The 19,000-nt window shown below is 36.9% G+C and overlaps 1 protein-coding gene across 3 annotated transcripts in view; it reads left to right on the top strand.

Annotated features, from left to right (window-relative positions):
- CCDC60 (coiled-coil domain containing 60) overlaps positions 1-19,000 on the top strand; it is a 65,083-nt gene that overhangs the window by 25,776 nt on the left and 20,307 nt on the right. For 2 of the 3 annotated variants that reach the window (XM_074920718.1, XM_074920717.1), the window contains 2 exons: positions 2,534-2,640; positions 16,636-16,812. In XM_074920718.1, the coding sequence (XP_074776819.1) occupies positions 2,534-2,640; positions 16,636-16,812 (284 nt within the window). The remainder of the gene's footprint in view (positions 1-2,533; positions 2,641-16,635; positions 16,813-19,000) is intronic. The other variant, XM_074920716.1, reaches the window with a different exon arrangement.

The following is a 19,000-nucleotide window of genomic DNA, read 5'->3' as shown; positions in this document are numbered from 1 at the left end:
ATTCAAGGTTTAAAGCCTTATTGTACATCAGGAACAAGCCTTTTGCTGACTGATGAACGTTTCATAGGTTTTATCTAGTAAAATTCCTCCTGAAGGTATCAGAAAAAATCACTCATGAGTTGTAGGATTCTATTGTAATTTGGTAAAAATAGTGTTCTGAAAATTCAGTTTAGCTGTGTTATTCCATGCATCAGTTCTAGAAGACTGACCTTTAAACTATATTGCAGTTTAGCACAGAAATGGCTAATACATTCAAAATGTCTTTTTATTTCAAAAATTCATATTTTTATTAAAGTACATAGGTCAATATTGCACATCTTTGGATCTCAAAAACCTGAAGCTGAAAGGGCTCTATTCCTTTGGGTGTTATGTAGAGCTGTACAAATTAACAGTTGTTGAAGATCTAGCCTATATCTATTTTTTCAACCTTTGTCTGGTGTGACCTTAACCTGCAATTTTAAATATTAAAAAGCCTGGAGATAATATTACTTAAATGCCACTTTTTGGTCAGCACAGAACAGTTACTGTGGTGAGTCTGTTCCAATTCATCCAAGACCATCCAAGTATATGTTGTGTACGTGGGCCTGTCATACAGCAATACAGAGTAGCATTGGCCATCTATCCTGAAGCAATTCAAGCCTTGTAATACATAAATAAAATGTTGTAATTAAAATATATTTTAATTTCTCTATATGCATTTAACAATTTACCTGAATTTTATTTGACAATCCTGGAAAAAGATTTAATTTTTCATTATGCATTGTCTGTGTTAGCTTATTTAAAATCTGATCCATCTCCTTTCTCTTTAGAACAAAATTGAATACCAGGCAGCTGATTTGACCATAATTTTTTATAAAAAAGAGAAGAATAAGGTGTAAACAAAATAGAAAGGATGGTACGTTCACCATTATATGAAAATTGAGAACTAACACTAATGATTTTTTAAATTATTTTTTTAGTTTTTCTTTAAGAAAGCATGTGTGTTAGCCTGACTTCAGCATCCAATATCACCTCACCTATGACCACGCAATATTTAATATCCGTTTTTTATCTAACTCAAATCAGTCAGATTTGTTGGAAGCAAACAAAGTTGAAAAGTAAGGTGTGCTGTGGAGGTCCTGCTAAGAGGTGCAACTGTGCCAGTTGTTTTGCTGACAGAAGCACTCTGACTTGAATACCCGAAACATTCCACCAATGCATTCATTAATAATTTTTCTCTTTTCAGTTCTCATTTACAATTATTATTTTTATCTCATCAAAAAGAAGTCTTGTCTTTTGTTTGCACTTTCCAGAATGTTCTCAGAACCAAAAAGAAAAAAACCCAAACCCCACAACTAAAAAGGGGTAAAGTATGTGGCTCAATCTTATCATAAGTGTTGTCCGTATGTAGAGTGCCACCTGTTTCAGCAATCAAAACCAGTATGCTCAGATGTGCATAAAGATTTGAAATAAGAATTACAGCCTCTTGAGTAGGTGAGCATTTCTCTGCACAGATCCAACTGAGATCTGTGTTATCCTATTGCATACTTTCCTGAGTGCATAATAAAGGATCATCTTTATTTCCTTTACTGGAAATTTAAGGTGTCCAGAAAAATAAGACACTTATGAAATGCACAGATCTGCCTCAAGGAATACCTTAGGCTGCACCTCAGTCTCCAAACACCAGCACTGCACCTCCCAATGGATAGCAATCTAGCTGTGTACTTTTTGCACATTGAACACTGCCTCAGCTGCATATTTTATTACCTAAAACATACAAAAACACTGCATATGCACAGCATGCAGCTGTAATTCTACAAAACTGATGTAGCTGTTCTCTGGAAACCCCCCAAGGGTGCTTCTAAGCCAGGGCTAGTTCAACAACAAATATAAGCTTTCATCTCCCATGTTTTTCAGTTCCATAGCTGCTCAGACAAAAAAAAAAAGTTGCTGGCATTTTGAAAAATGTATTAAGCAGGTGATTTTAATTCCCTTATGTAAAATTGCTGACCTGGTTTGTACACTCTTAATAAGAGAAATAAAATAATAAACCCATTATGTTCTGCGCTCCAAACCCGGCTCTGTCTGTGGAGTTTTTCTTATTCTTTTGGTTTTTATGAATGTCAACCTCCTTGCTTTGAGTCTGAAATATTTTCTGGGTTGGGACTTCTAAAAGATTTCTCTCCCATGCATGCTTTTTGTAGTTTGTTAATGCATAAGCACTCACAGCAGTCATTCCTTAAGTCTAGGCCATTGAACAATCTCTTCTTCCTGCCTCATAGTTTAATCAAGCTTGTGGGTGCTTAACTGCCTGTAAGATCTCTGTCAAACTTGAAGTCAGCTAATGAGTTAAAAGCTGTTGGAACACATGTACACATGGACATGCACAGCAGTATCATATAAAGATTGTTTACATGCTTGTGAAATGACACAATGCTGTCCCAGATGATGATCATCTCAGAAAATATTTGGTGATTAAAACTGAACCATGAGACCTCACATACCTTCTTTATGTTAAGGTCTTCTTAATTAATACAATAATATTTCTTTTCAGCTTGATCACTTTCAGTCTGATCCTCTGGAACCAGTGAAGAGGCTCTCCCCATTTAGAGAAACAGAAAAGGAGCTGAGGACTCTTAGTAAAGCTCTAGCTCACTCAAGGTAAGGCAATCCAGAGCACACGAAAATTGGCCAGTCAAGGCTAAAGGAAACTTCGGTTCTGCAGAGGCAGCAGTTGGATTATAAGCAAAATAATCAACTGTACTAACAGCTTAGAAAAGATGTTTTACAATCCTTCTTTTGTAGGCTTTGTATATACTGAAAATATTGTGAGTGCTGTACAAGGAATGATTTGTTTGATAGCTGTGTCTATATTAATACTACATGGTTTTAGTGTTCTTCATAAAGTTGCTTGTTACGTCCTTTGCATGACACAGTGCTGTGCCAAGATTTGGTAATAAAGTAGTCAAAAATGAGCAATGTCCATTATGTGATGGAACATAATAATGAAAATATCTACCACCATTACAGAAATACCTGCAGAGACTGATTTGGGATATACCAACTTGAGTGTCAGGAAGATGCTGACATGGAAGGAATAGATTTTTGTGCCCCTTATCTGATGGGTAGTGACCTGTAACAATAGGATATGCATTTGGGATTTTATATATCTTTTAGCCAGCTGAATTTGGGCAGCAACCATTATTTTATGGAACTGACCACAGAAAGTAGCTCAGTGTGCTTTTCCTAGAAAGTATCTTCTATTGCCACTGGACACAAAGTTCTGTCCCAGCAGGGCATTTCTTATGGTCTCATTTGAGGGGAAAAAAAAACCAAAATAAAACCAAAACCCAGGGAGACCTAATGGGAAAAGACTTTGGCAAAGACTACTCTCCCATTTAGGCACTCATACTCTTCAATGTACTTAGGCTGTGTTGTCACCCATGTTTCACCATTGTCACTACCGGTGGTGCGTAAGTTGACAAGATTGAGGCTTCAATATGCTCTTCTGTTGTAGTCACACATTCTGATTGCACTCCAAACTTGCCTACAGAGACCATTCACTCTATTTGCTCAGTATTAACTTAAACAGCTGCTAGACGGCATAATAAGCATTGTAGTAGGTGACTAGGGTTTTCTAAATTTTCCTGGAACCTTCTAGCTTTCTTGATGTGAGTGTTAAGCTAAGAAATGGGATTCATTTGCAACTGAAACAGCAAGCAGTAGTACAAAAAGATGATTTACATCTGGCAAGGTTTAGTTACAGCCTGCTGCAAATAAAACTGACAAATTACCACTGCCAGCCCCAGCAGGGTACAGATTACACAAGTGTTTATAAGGTTCCTAGACTTTAAGTCTTTGAAGAGTGTTCACTTGATAAAAATAATTGAATTAAAGCAAGCAGCAATAAGACAGACGTCTATATAAAAACTTAATAATTAGGTTAAACCTAAGCAAATATGGCAGTCAAGAGAACACATACTGTATTAGCATAACATATTGAAGACAATTTAGGCTCTTCCATTGTCTGCCTGAGATTGTAACTGTATAAATCTCAAAGAAGTTAGAGAAAAGTAGTTTCTTTGCATATAGTACTGTAGAGGAATCGGAACTTTACATTTCACAGTAATGTAGCATTTTTAAGTATTCCCAAATTTTTACATCAGAGCAACTTCTAAATTTTACTGGTTACTCATGATAACATTAAATTTCGCATTCTTTCCCTTTGTCCTTCTCTGCCCTCAATTATTTTTATTATTTGCTTTGTTAATTCACTTTTAGTGAATTTTCACTTGATAAACTTGGCCAAAAATAGTAATAAACATAAAATAATAAATGCTGGGTACTTTGAAGGTTAGATAAGCCATTTTAATAAAGCATGACTCGGGTTTGCCATAAATGCACTATTAGTTACGTTTGACTGCCTGCATTCATTGTTAGTTGCTAAATTTCAGTGGGATTGTCTCCTTGAGGTCAAGTTAAAGTTCTTTTGATGATAACCTGCCAAAGATCAGTTTACTACTTGATATACGAGTTGCAGGTGCTTGGAGCTTGCTTTTGGTTTCTTTACGTTCTTTATTTTTAAATGTGTAGGACAAAAAATACTTGCAAGTGTTCTGTGGGATGAAAATGACCATCACCTTTGGTACTGAAAGGTTTGATTTTTAAAACCTAAATAATTGATTTTTTTAGACATTTGGATGAAGCAAGCTGGAAACTCATTTCATTACAATTTACAGTTTGAACAAATGAAGTGTCAAGGTACTGATCCTAACTCTTGGCTAGCAGCTAACTTTTTATGTAACTTCGTGCAAATCACTTGACCCCTCTGCAACTCTGTCAAGTAAACTGTAAATTTTAGGCAATGTATCTGAACTAAACTCACTGCAGGAATGCATAGTTTTGAATTGATATGGATGGCAGAGTGTGAATGAGGATTGCTTTTGTCACTGAAAGCAAAAAAAAATTATTTTTCTTTTATGTATAGGGCATATTTTTTCTTACCATTCCTATTTAAATGATTTTAAAATTTTTTAATCTTATTACCAATATCTTATGCCGTTAGTATGATAAATCTTACAATACTTGGTACTCAAGTACATGCAAGCATTGTCTCATTAATCTCTGCAGCACTGCTAGGCATTAGGTGGATAAATATTATTACTCTCATAAGTAAATTATGAAAGACAAATTGGGGATGTAAGATTAATTATCGCTGGGACAGCTACAATTGGAACCTGGGTTTCTCAGGTACATAAATGCCTTACTTATTTTTCTAGACTTCAGTGATGCCTCTGTTTATCTGACTTTTATTTTTATTTTCAAAAACTGGCCTACTAAATTAGAAGCTCCAGGGAAAGACTTCTTAAAAGAGCCAGCCCATTACTCTGCGTGAGCGCAGTCGTTTCCTATAAGAGATGAAGTGTTTAGTCTAGCCTACTTTTAACTGAAGACATTTCTGTTTCCTGTACCACATTAAGGTAAATGCAGATTTGCCTTCCACTGAATTTTTAATGATAATGCAATCTGCAAAATTATGTTAAATGTAGATTTTTAATGATGTGAATAGATTTGATCCTAATGTGTTGCGATGTCATATCTTTTCTCTGAGTGATTAAACCCCCAGGTTTTAGTCTTTCATCTCTTCTCACCTCCAGAAGCCAATACGGCTAAAGGGACAAACAAGATTATATTCCTTTATGTACATTATCTACAGAATTGTCTGTTATGTCTTGATCAGTTATACCTGTACCACACCTGCAGATGTGCTGTTGTGCAATTGTTGTTAAATATTTAATTTGGCTTGCATAATCCTTTTTACTGATGTGAAAGATGGAAAGAACCCAACTCCACTTTATTCCAAGCAGAGTTTGAAGTGCTGATAAGTAAGACAATACCTACCTATTAAAGTATCTACAACACTGCCATCTTCTAGTCCCATAAATTTAATTCACAGTTGCGTTCCAGACTAGCTTCATGTGATTTCAAATGCCTGGGTGGAAACATTCCTCACCACAAGTTTTCCATGACATTTAAAGCAGATGGAAGATGAAGTAAGGGAATATTAAATCTTGAGCTACCACACAAATAAATGTATATTTACTTTTTGTATTTACTCAACAGTAAATGATACATTTACACACATTTGTTTTTTGAAGATCAGGAGTTTAGTATGGTCAGGGTGTAGTCAAGGCTGCTTAGTACATTCAGGGGAAATGTGCCTTTTTGCTCTTGTGTAGGCAATGGTCACTTTAATGCTAGTCTCTAGAAAGCACTGTTGTCTGAATATATGCTCAAATGAAGTTTGCCTCTCCATATCATGTAATACCACACGTTTTTTACATTTTAATCCTCATAGGGATCCTGTAACACACCTAATATAATTTATTCTATTTACTGTGGCAATTAAATCATGAATCCCACATTTTATATTATTTAAGAAGTGAAGTATGATATGAGCTATAATGGCTATGGAGAAATTTGCTTGAGAAGTCAGACAAACTGATTTCTGAAATAGGAACTCACCTTCTCTAATGCTTTCTGAAATTACAGTAGCCAAGTAACCCAGTATGCAGGAAAAATATCCAATAGACTTGATATCTGGAAATCAAAGGTGTACATTAACTGACTTCTGAATTTTTATTGTGTGGCATAAGTCTGGAAATAGTCTTTGAGTGTCATTGTATGACATTTTAACAGTGACAATGTGCTAGCCCTTCATCTTGAGTGTTTGCACAGTGTTACTTTGAATCTGCACGTAGGAAAAAGAACAGTAAGAAGAGCAAAGAAATCAAACCTACAGACTTGTTAACCAAATAAAGAGATACAAAGTTGTGGGAAGAGGTAATTTCAAGTGAGAATGACTGCACTGCTGGTTTGGACCAAAGGACATGTCAGCAATATTTCTTAGTAACAATTTCAGACTATAGAAAAGGAGCTATTTTAGAAAAAAAGAAGCAGAATGGAAAACGCAAGAAAGAAAGAAGAAAACTGGAGTTTTCTTCTCCAGGGTGGCAACTTTTAATTTCAACTAAAGCAGTCAAGCTAGCAGAGCAGCATGCTAATACATACTACAGGGAGTCAGTGAATACAAATGACCTTTTGTGGATTTAGGTTTTGCTGCTTTTCCTCCTCCTGATTGAAAAGGAACACGCAGCAGTTGTCTTAATTGGACGTTAATTGATACATATTCACAAGAAGTAGTGCCTGTGATCTTGCAGCTTGTTTGTATGAAAGAGTATAATGGAACAAACTGTGAGGAAGTTTTTTAATGATCACAGTGACATAGCACAGCGGTATGAATTTTTAAATTATCTCAAAAATGTTTGAAGAGTCATTACCGGAACAGACTTAGCTGCATTCATAAAGCTTTAATATTCTACCTTACACATTAAAAGCATAATTAAACTGAAGATATACCTTATAATTATGACCTCATACCTCCTCTCAGTAATATTCTCTTATACTTTCTTGAGTCCTCATCATGATATAAAAGAGGATGATGACAGAATGCAGGGGTTGCTCAAACTACTCACCTTTCAAAACTGTCAGTCGCTGGTCCCAAGTAGAAAGTTGTACCAGCTCATCCTTACTGATGAGTTGTACCCAGTCACTTTAGGGAGACACCCGTCAGCTCTCAGATATCATTTTACCTCAACACAGCATTAAAATGTAGGAAGGAATTTGCTTTTATCTTTGTGCAGCATAAAATGAAAAACCATTTGGGAAATCTGTAGATAATGATAATACATCTTCCTCTGTAGATCAATATATCTTACTTCCAGTGGAGATTGCCCATGTAGACACAGAGTAGCTCTGACTTACTTGATGAAGTATTTCCCAACATCAGATTCAGTGGGTGGAATACAGCATGGCAGAAAAGACACCACCTTTGTCCTTGAGCATTCAAATATCTTTAGCATTGAGCTAGGAATTATATTTTTATTTCTATTGCTATTCTTACTAAAACAAAGCAAACTCAAGAAGCACATCCCTTTTGAAACGGCATTTAGCTCTGAGGGAGACCCTTTCTTATTGCTTTTTTCCAATGACATCTGTGTAATTCAGAAATAATGTTAAGGAAGCCAGACTTGCATGAGAATGTGTTGTATGAGAACCAAGAAAGTAGAAGTCTTTATAGCTAATAAGCTGAAGAAAGATGTAGGAACAGTTATATAGCAAAAGAGATCACCAAAGTATTGGAAACTCCATAATAAAAGCAGGTTGCCATAAATCATTTCTGTAGACTAACTCAGCACACCAAGATGATGCAAGTGTACTGGAAATACTCTTGTTAAACATCGCCACAAAAAAAGAGTGCTTAAAAATAAGCATATTGTTTCAAATAGCTGAAAATACTTTTTTTTTGTGCAAAAGTGTACTGGGTCTGGAATTGGTTTTCCCCTATAGCAGCCCTCACGGTGCTGTGTTTTATGTTGGGAGCTGGCAGGGTGTTGGTAGCACCCTGGTGGTGTGGCTACTACTGAGTGGTGCTCACACAACACCTTTCCAACATTTTTTTCCCCCAGTGGGATGGGGTGGGCAAGATCTTGGGAGGGGACACACCAGGACAGCTGACCCGAACTGACCAAAGGGATATTCCAGACCATGTGACATCTGCTCAGTATAAAGCTGGGAGGAAAGGGGGGGGGGGGTCACCCTTGGTCCTCCGAGGCAACCACTCCATGTATGGGACCCCCGCTTCCTGAGAAGGCCCCACATCACCTCTTCATGGGAAGTAGAGAATAAATCTGTTTTCTGTTTTTGCTTCTGCGTGTGGACCTTTGCTTCACTTTGATTATATTAAAACTGCTTTTGTTTTACCCACAAGGGTTGCTCTATCTTATTTTCTTTCCCCTCTTTGCCCTGTTGAGGAAACAAGGGGAAAGGTGGAGGAAGTGATAGAGCGGCTTGGTGGATACCTGGCATTTAGCCAAGGTCAAGCCACCACAAAGGTAGGAAAGGTGATAGAAACTGGAAACAGCACAGTGACTGTCATCTAAGCATAGGTGCCTGTCTAAAAATGACAAGTTGTGGTCATCCTCAGCCAGTGGTGTCTAGGAGTCCAGAGCTCTGAGCTGCAAGCTCAGAGGGGAAGTGTCCATGCCATTCCATGAGCAGGTCAAGCCTTTACTTGGAAAAAGGGCATGCTAAACCTCTGCACTGCATTTCCCATAGTTTAAGAAAATGGTTCCCATGCATCTGTCTTACTGTGCTAGTTAAATAAAGCTAAATGTCAAACTGCTGGCACTTTAACTGGCTGCTTTTTATGTTTTAAATTAGAAATTGGATGACTCTTTAAAATGGTTTAAGTTTCCTGAAGGCAGATCTCTAAAAAAGTCACTCTGCATGCAGAAAGCCCAGCCTCTACTAATGCATTCTTTATGCCTGCAACAACAGTTAGACTGACTGTTACCCAAAGAGCAGGGCCGTGTAGCTGACTTTAATATAAAACTGTTTAAATTTTGTGATTGAAATGGCAGCTACTACTGGAACATTTTAAATGGCAAGAAATGTGTTGGTTTTAGAGTTTTGGTTATGACCTTGTCTGTCATTACCTGTCAATCTATACGATCCTATTCTAACATATGCAGATAAAGAAGATGTTAGCCTATAGAGATTATGATAAATTGGCATTCCTTAATTCATGTGGTTTACTGGAAGATACAGTGGAGTCTGTAAAAGCAGGGAGAAGAGGCAATGTAGAGTTAAGAAGCAAAGGAGAGCCTGAGACAATACTGAGAAGGTGAAATGTTTATCTGACAATATTAGTTTCCAATGTATTTAATACTTCATAATGTCAGTTGCTTGGAAACCAGTGTTTTATGCCCTTTTACTGCTTGGCAGAAATCACTCTAACTGGCATGTTTCTAGACTGTCACTTCTGGCAGTCTCCAGCATTTTTTTTTCCAGAAGCAAAAACTTTCTTTTACGTGAATGATGGCTCGCATTAATTAGACAGCAGTCATTGGCAAAGACAACCATTTAAGTGTATGGATGTATGAATCATTGCCTCCTTCATCAATCACTGGAAAGACTGCTATTCCCATCAACATTTCTGCCTTTCCAGGCTATTCATTTGAGTCTCAATCTCCTTGTCTTTTGTGCAAAAATATGTTTGTTTATGTCTGAAGTTTCATAAGTGGAACTAGTCCATTGCTCATTAGATTTTACTATCTGTCTAAATACAGCAGTCTAATCCCACATATTATGATACAAAGTGACACATCGTCACTGAATTTTTGAACAAAGCTAATGCTTAAAATGGGTTTTCTGTTATTTAGTAGTAACATGTCATTGTTCTGTAAATACCTTTGTGTGGTAGGGTAAGACACGAGATTGTGAGGAGTGGTTTCTACTTTCATGTGAAAAATCTTGAATCAGCAGTGTTTTCTGGTAGAGGATCAGGGACTTCAGTGAAGTTCCACTCAGTGAGTTTTTGTCAGTAATATGAACATAAAGTTGTTATTGTACATTCTTACAGCCAAAAAAATGGAAAGCCCAGAAATCTCCAGATGAATTTTTGTCTTGAAGTTCTAGTAATAGTTTCCCTACAGCTTTTTGGAGAAGAATTTAAAGCAAAGTCTTGAAATCTCACAGATATCTTTTTCTGCCCTTTATAAGTACAAAGCTGTCTTCTCTGTGCTGCTCTGGAAGTACTTCCCCCACTCACCTTTGTTTACGTACCTCTCCAGAGACACCAAGAGCTGGAAGCCTAAATGTGTCTACACCTAAAGAAAACTTTTGTATGAAGATCACCAGGAATAGGAGTTACAGCATGGCACAAGTGGAGGGTTGGGTGCGTGTGCCCGTTCTTATGTTCTGAGACTTCTTAAAAGAGAGATTGCTGCCCTCCATTCTTTCTAGGTTGAGAACACATTTCCAACTAAAAATAAACTATTGTTTTTGGTATGTTGTTCTTTGTACCTCCAGATAGCCAAATATGTTTGTGCTTCTCAATGTTAGAAAACCTCTCCTCATTTTCAAAGTAGAGGTTATGTCTCATTTCATAATGGAAGCATCATATTCTGTATTTTAATGCCTTTGTAGTTAATTGAAAACCACTCTGAGACATCTTTAAATATGCAGTAATACATTAATACATTCACCTAGCAATATCTATTATAAAAGTGTGGGGTGTTGTTTTGACTATTGAAGATCCTTATTTCCTGTTGTACAACCTTCTGTGAAAATACCACAAATTCGCTCATGTCTTATTTTAACTTCACTTGTTTCAGGACTTTATTTTATGGTCAGATTTTCATGTGATAATATGCATTTTTCCATTAGGCATATCCTGGTTTTGGTTTTTAAACAGAGACATTTGAGTAGAGAATATTGTACTCATCTGCAGGAGAATAAAATGGGAATCTACATCTGAAATAATGTGGATATTCCAGATTGTTTGTACGTCTTCAGCTACTCAAGACAGATGTTGTTATGGTACTACTTTAGTTCCTTGCCAGGATGGTTAATGGTTCAGTATGGTAAATGATCAATGACATATGTCTGAGTTTCTGTGGGTTAGTAACTACATTTAATATATTTTGATGTCATTATCATCTGGTCTTCTAAGACTAGATGTATGAGTATTTACCCATTTGGTTCTTACTGTGTAATTACTGAACCATTAAATAGTAGTAACCAGTGTGTTCCTGACTCTCCATTGCCTCTGTATATGTTTGCATCTCTAACTTGGCTGTAAGCACTACCAAACCAGAATTCATAACTAATTTACATTAGTATCTACATGTTAATTGTGAATAGTTGCTAGCTTTTTATTGTCCACGTGCCAAGCTTTCAGGATATGCCCCAAACCCAGAGCTCAATAGTAGGACTTGCTAGCTCAGGTTCACCACCATGTAAATCTAACTCCACAGTTTTTGGTAATTTCAGCAGGTAAGTAGTGTAACCCTGTAATAACTCACTGAGTATGTTTTAAGTGAACAATGTGCTAATTCTCATTTACAATGAAACTGCCTTAGAACCCTCAGGAAATGTGTGAAGCAGACTGTATGTAAATAAATTTGGGACATACTGGCATAGATTACAATGCTGAATGTAAGGCACTAAAGAACTGAGTGAAATAGTCGGCAGCTCCAGTATTTACTGATAAGAGAATGGAACAGGTTCTCCACTGGTATAAATCAGTATCACTGTTGACAATTTACAACAAATGCAGAGTTTGCCCTCCTATTGTTCTGTGTGTGCTTTGTAAATAAGAAAAGCGCTGTGTGCATATGGATTTTCTTTTATCGTGGCATTTCCTACTGTTTTACAATTATTAGGTATTTAGGTGTTGCAGCGCCTTGTCAGAAAGTTAAGGGACATATAAGAATTACTACAGCTATTATTAGAATGCAGCAACAGCTCAAATGGAGTCTGATGTATGTTAATGCACGTACACAGAACATAGTATTTTGGGGGAGTGGAGTGATTAAAAGAAGTGTCCTGTTCCAACTGAAACAGCAGCAAGGACAGTGACATTTCATCAATTAAAATCTGATGAGAATGCAGGTGGTAATGCTTGCCCTCCTGAAAAGATTATCATAGAATTTGTAATAACTTCAGGTTGTCAGGACTTCCATTTTATTATATGTTCAAAAAGACAGACCCTCTAGTACCAAAGTGCCCCCTACAACTAGCTAAGGGCATAGATTTCAAGTATAATCCAAATGAAGCAAGCTCGCTGCTCTCACCACTTCCTTCAGTGGGTATTTCTTTGAATTCTTCAGGATCCAAATACTCATCGGCCTCATTTGAGATTTGTGGTGGGATCACACCTCATGATGGCATGGCTGCAGTTAATGCTAAGTGTTCATTTAGAAGAATTATACTGGGTTTTAATCCATGGTTTGAGTCTGCAATGTTCAGAATACAGTTTAGCAGTGTTTACTGTAGTTTCAAAGTTTCCTGTGCTTTGTTTTATACAGAAATGGATTGTTGCTTGTATTTTTTTCTGCTATAGAAAATTTTTACTCACAAGATGCTTTTAAGTGACAGTGTGCTTAAAATTGCACTTGCTTTTCACCTGGGAAGCATTTGCTCATATTCAGTTATTCAGTTTGTCACTAGTGCAGTGATTTAGGTGAAGCCCAGCTGATACTCACCTTGCAGTACCCTCAGCAGGGTCTGGCCTTGTGCCCAAAGAGGAGCTTTTACTGGTCCAGTAGGGAGTTGTTGCAGATGCAGATTGAAATGCTTTTATGAAAATACAGGAAATGGCATTTAGAAAGTCTGTGCTCAGTGGCTTTCAGAGCAATGCCACATTGGTTTCATTTATATTTACAATTGGTTATAAGCCTCTGGAAAAGGCCCCATACTTTCTATGGAGCAGGAGATGTTCAGTCATTAGCTTTAATTGATATAAAGGCTGTATCCATTAAGGTAAGAAACTTGAATAAGCCATTTTATGAAACAGTGGCTGACAATTTCCATGATCAGAGAAATATTGTATGTAGCTAAATTTTTTAATAGATACATAGTTATTTTACAGCTTGCAGGTTTTGGTTGCAGCAAGCATAATATAAGGTTCAGCAGAGAATCAAGCTGGTGTAGACAGACTGCTGCTACTTTGCACCTCGAGGAATGGGACAGAGGGAGGTTAGCAGGAGGAGTTCATGAGACTGAAGCACCCCGGTAACACCACCTGCAGCACTGAATACAGTTGCTTAGCAGAGGGGCAGCCACATGGGTGTGCAGCCTTCTGCCCATCTTTCTAGCAGCTCTGTTCAGGCTGGAGTTATAAATAACAGCTTACCTGAGCAAGGATTTGGCATTCCATGTTCAGGAGTGCATGTCATTCCTTTAGTAAACCATCTCCCACTGAATTTGTTTATGTACAAAGTAGGTGTGAGGTTGTAAGATTTTTATCTTGTGGGACAAATAGTATGATTCCTTTGAATTTAGTGAAGATGACCCAATGTACTTAAGTTCGGTATCTCTAAACAGAAGTTAAAAAAAGCTGGTAAATATCTAGCTTGTCTTTACCCTGATGCAAACATTTCTGACATTATTTTATAGCTTCTTAATGTTTTTCTAGCACCTAAATTATAATTAAGACAAATTTATGATTTCCTCTTATTTTTGTGAGTCATTTCTTACTCAAAGGCAGGCAGCAAGAATATCAAATCTTAGCAGTAAAAGTTCAATTTCCCAGTATCTTAATGGCCATGAATTACAATTAACTGATGACCTTGAGTCCCTAAAGGATTTAAAGAGTAATTTAATAAGAACGTACTTACACCAAGCACTAAAAATACTCTTGTTTCTGTATTGTAGTACCCAACTGGGTCACTTCTTTGCACATGTCACCTTGTCTATAAGAGTATATTGCTGTAGAGAAAACTTGAAGTATTCTGTGGTACATTACTTTTGCTGAGGAAACTCTTTTAATTTTTGTTCTGATAAAGATATTAACTTAGAAAAATAAGACAAAACCTTTTTTTCTGAACAGCAGTTGAAAATGTGTGTTGTGACTACAGTTGACTGAAGCTCAATTACTTTAATAAATGTATTCCAAATTTCATCTCTATCATATTTGCATTTTAATGAACGATTCTCACCTACTTGTCAAATAGACAGTGCAGCTAAATTTATTAAGTTTTATATAAACAGAGTATTGTGATGCCAGAATTTAAATGAAGAAATATTTTATATCCTATTCCAGCAATATACTGTAAATCTACAGTGTAGAAAAGTACATTGGTCACCTCTGTATTTTCAGTTTGGATTTATTTTACTGTTTGGCTGACAAGAGTCCATGAACCTTTAGGGTCATTCATAAATATCGCAGAAATAATTATATGGAATTATGAGAGGATGAGGATTTTTTTGTTTAAATCAGGTAGTTATGACAGATTTTTTTTATGTGTTGCATTCTAGAACATTAATTCTATTTTATTTCTTTTTCCGTACTTGCAGACTGTAGAGCTGCTTTTTGTTAATACCTGAGACTTCAAGGAAGTCATAGACAAAAAATGCTCATTCACAAGTGTGCATAACATTTCCTGTTCCTATGGATATATGAGAGTGATCCTTGATTTTGGTATACACATCTTAAAGCCTTCTATATTAGATTAGCCTTAAGAAAAAGTACTGATTGTACTTCCCATTTATGCATCTCGCTCCAATAATACTGGTTATGGCTGGTAGTGTGAAAGAACTTTCTAGTTTATAATTATCTTTCTCTACCACTTGTCTTTGATTCATGTAATAACCACACTGCTCGCTATCTGTGGCATTATAATACACATCTACAGCAGGGGATTTGCTCTTTAGGAAGGAAGATTTACATTAGTGGGTGCAGAAATGTAGGGAAAGAACTGTGACAGGGAAAAAATATTTTTACATACAAGTGTCTTGATAGATGACGGAAAGAAAAGAGAGAAAAATACTGAAAAAGGACATAAAGCAAGAATTTGAGGCCATTACACATTTTCTAGGATTCAAAGAGGAGTCTGTTTTGCGAAATACTAGGTTCTTAAGAAGAACGTTAAGCCAGCCTGACATGACTCTGAAATCTTTACGTTTTTCTGAAGCATGCAGCATTTCTTATCAGGAACATCTTATTTTCTTATCTTTTTTCTTCTTTTTCCGAAGTTAGTGTAAAAATATATAGCGGATAGGTTATCTACCTGAACTGGAAATGTTTTCAGGCTTGTGTTTATAGTTGCTGAACTTAAAAAATAATGGTTTGGGGATTGGGTTTTTGGTTTTGTTGACATTAAATTGTGCAAGTGGTTTTTCATCAAGGGAAGCAAGGAAGTAGTAAACTGTTTCCCTTGAGAACTTGTGAATTCGATGCCTGAAATTTGCACCCTATATGACCTTCAGGTGCTTTAATACAGGTCTGACAAGAAAAGGGAGTTATTACTTGTCAGTAAAACAAATGAGGCCCAGCTTTCAAGCCTAGATTGTGTTTGAAAGAATCGATACAGTCTGATGACACTTGATTGAAAAGTCAGCAACACATTAACTTAGAGGGATGTGTCCTATGCCTGGATAGCATGCTTGTCTGACTTGGATCAGCTGCTACATTCTTGCTAACATTTTAATCAAAGGCTATAGAGTAATTGTGTGCCATATCCCTTTCACTGCCCTAGCTCACTTCTTTTTACCCTCATTGTCATCCAACAGGGAGTGCATTATGGTTTCTTCTTTATTTTCTTCTCTTGCAGTAATACCCTGCCTGCTGTCTTCAGCTCACTCACAGGCTTCACTGGCACCTTCCCTGTTACTAACAATGCAGCCTTCTGACAGAAAGTGGAATTTAGCAGCTAACAGGTAGCTTCAGGGCAGTGCCTGTCAGGCTCTGACAGCTGAGTTTAAGACAGTGAGGGGCCCAGTGGTGAACTGGCTGCTATAAATTAGAATTAGGGTGTTCTTAAATCAAGTAGTGGACAAACTGATGCTGAGTTCAAGACATCCAATAGTTAACCTGTGTGGTGCTGAAAGAGATAAGAGAAAGATCTCCCAGCTTATACTGGGGAATTGTTGTCCTTTGTTATCATACTGCAGAAGAAAATACTAATGTTGAACTCTTGAATATAGAAGAATGTGAAATCTGTTAAAAATTAAGTTGGTGGGCAACTGAGAAATCAGTCAATTTGAAAGCTTGTCTTTAGTGCACTGACAACTTGTGATGATTTTTGTCAGGCATCACGTCAATTCTGTGAAGCAAGGTGGAGAATACTTCCATATACTTCATCAGGAGTCACTGGAGAGGAAGAACACACTGAAAGCCCAGCAGGCTCAGGGCACAAGATGGAGGTCTGAGTTCCAGCCACCTAAATACTCCTCCGATGAAGAGGAGTCAGAGGAAGAAATAAACACGTAAGTCAACTCAGAGGGCTTTTGGTGGTCTGAGGGCAGTGGTTTGAAAAACCAACAATTTCCAGTTTCTGTTATTACTTGGTATTGAGGCAGAATATTACTACTTGTGTGAACTAGAAAGAGAAAATGCTTAAAATTTTGGGTGAGCAGCTGTAAACTTCACGAGCATGGAAGAATGAAGCAGCTTGAGATGCTGTTTAAAAAGGAAGAAATTTAGTAGGCAGAAGGTTAGTGAACTCAGCTTTCATAGCTCAGAACTGCTTCTCTGAGAAGGAAAGAGACCTGGTGAGTTTGTGCAATGCTTTTGTTCTCACAGTAGGACGACAGCATTGAGCATAAAAAAGAATTGCATTCAGCAGAGTAAGTGGCTTAGCTTGCAGAGTGGGTTTCTTCCCTAGTTCAGACCTCTTACTACCTTCTTCAGGTTTTCTCTCCATTTGATCATGAGATAGTCTTCAGTCCTTTGGCTCACACTGGTCTTTTCAGTGCACCTCTAATGCCTCTAGCAACAATGTAGTTGTCTTCCATTTGTCAACCTTCACTGTGTGATAATTAAATACTTGCTCATCAGGACAGAATAGCTGTTCTAGAGCTGGAAACTTTATTGCATCAAAAGCTTACCCATTTCTAACAGCCTTTTCTCATCAGTTTGTTGTGGCTTTTGTCACTCCCAGGTACCAGCTGCCTCTCACTTACCTTTTTGCCATGAACTGACTCTCAAGTTGGAAAACTCAGTCTCCAGACTCATCTGAGATGCAGTCACACCCTAGTCGTAAAGAGGGACAATATATAACCATTATTAAAAAATAAGAAATAAAATCTTTCCAGTTAATATGAAACCCAGACCAAACAGCAAACAAGTAGCATAGATGGGCTGAGAGTTTCTGAATAGAAAAGTGTCATATTTACTAGAGTAACATTTAATATCCAGCATTCTAAACGGTCACTAGCCAAATAGCTAGAAAAGATGTGAAAGGAATAGAGTATTACTGGGTGATAGTGTTATGGAAGGAGAAAAGGTATAGAGTATGAGTCAAAGTATTCTGGAATGTTAGCTTCTACTGTGTGCATTATCTAAAACTTTCTCCTTACTTAAGTCACCTACAACTGAATTATTTAAATGGCACTATGAAGAACTTCGATCCTAGGTTAATGAAAGCTACATGAACATTTTAGGTAAACAAAATTATTTGATTAAAAAAAAAAAAAAGATTAATACACAAGAACATCCCTGAAAGCTTTCTGCAAACTTCATGCTTATTATTCTTTTTGATATGTAACTGTTCTATCTGCCCACAACTCAGTTAATCCACACTTATTGCAGACAGATAACTCATTACTGATATGAAAAATACCATTGCATTTATTATTGTGACCATTCAGATTACTGAAGTAATTTATTTTCTCTTGTAAGGAAAGGCTTCTTTCTTCAGCAAGACTGACCTAAAAAGATTTGACATTCCTCTTTCCTTTATGAAGATATACCTGCATAGGCAAAATTATCTTCGGTTAAGTATAGCTTCTCCTAGCAGTAAAAAAGCTTTTACTAGTGCAGAATATACCAGGCTTGTGGGTGGATACTGACAAAGCCACTTTAATTCTACATCTGCACCAAGATTTTTTGCGTATTGTAAAAATTTATTAAAAATTCTTACAACTAACATCAAAATCTACACTAGCAAAAATTCCTTGTGTAATCCTGATATACTGTAATATTTTCAATGTGTTGTGTAACACTAGTATTAAAACTAATATTAATTGAGAGTTTAACTTCATTTTTAGAGGAAAGACCTTGTAACATCTGCCAAAAATTCTAACAGGGGAATCATTAGATTTAACAGGTTGAGGAGTTTTATGGAGAATTTTCTCAATTCCAGGGTGTGTTGGGTGGTATGGGAATACACAATGAAACACATGTGAAACAAGAGATGTGTGGCTTTGACAGGTGTGCCTTTACTCATTCAAAGTGTCCCATGTGATTTACACACATGCAGGAACTGTCAGCACAAGTTAGTTCCAGTTGTGTGCTGTTATACCTGTGCTTGTCTGCAGTAGGAAAGACGTTAAGGGGGTCAGGGCAGGAGAGCCTAGATGCAAAATACAGATAGTTTTCTGTTTTGGAGACTTACTTCACTCCTAACTTTCACAGTGCTGACTTCAAAAAGTAGGAACCTCATGGAATAGGAAA

The sequence above is a fragment of the Athene noctua genome, chromosome 17, assembly GCF_965140245.1.
Source record: "Athene noctua chromosome 17, bAthNoc1.hap1.1, whole genome shotgun sequence".
Classification (NCBI taxonomy): Eukaryota; Metazoa; Chordata; class Aves; order Strigiformes; family Strigidae; genus Athene; species Athene noctua.
The sequence above is the reverse complement of the archived record's forward strand: the minus strand, read 5'-3'. Positions and strand labels throughout refer to the sequence as shown.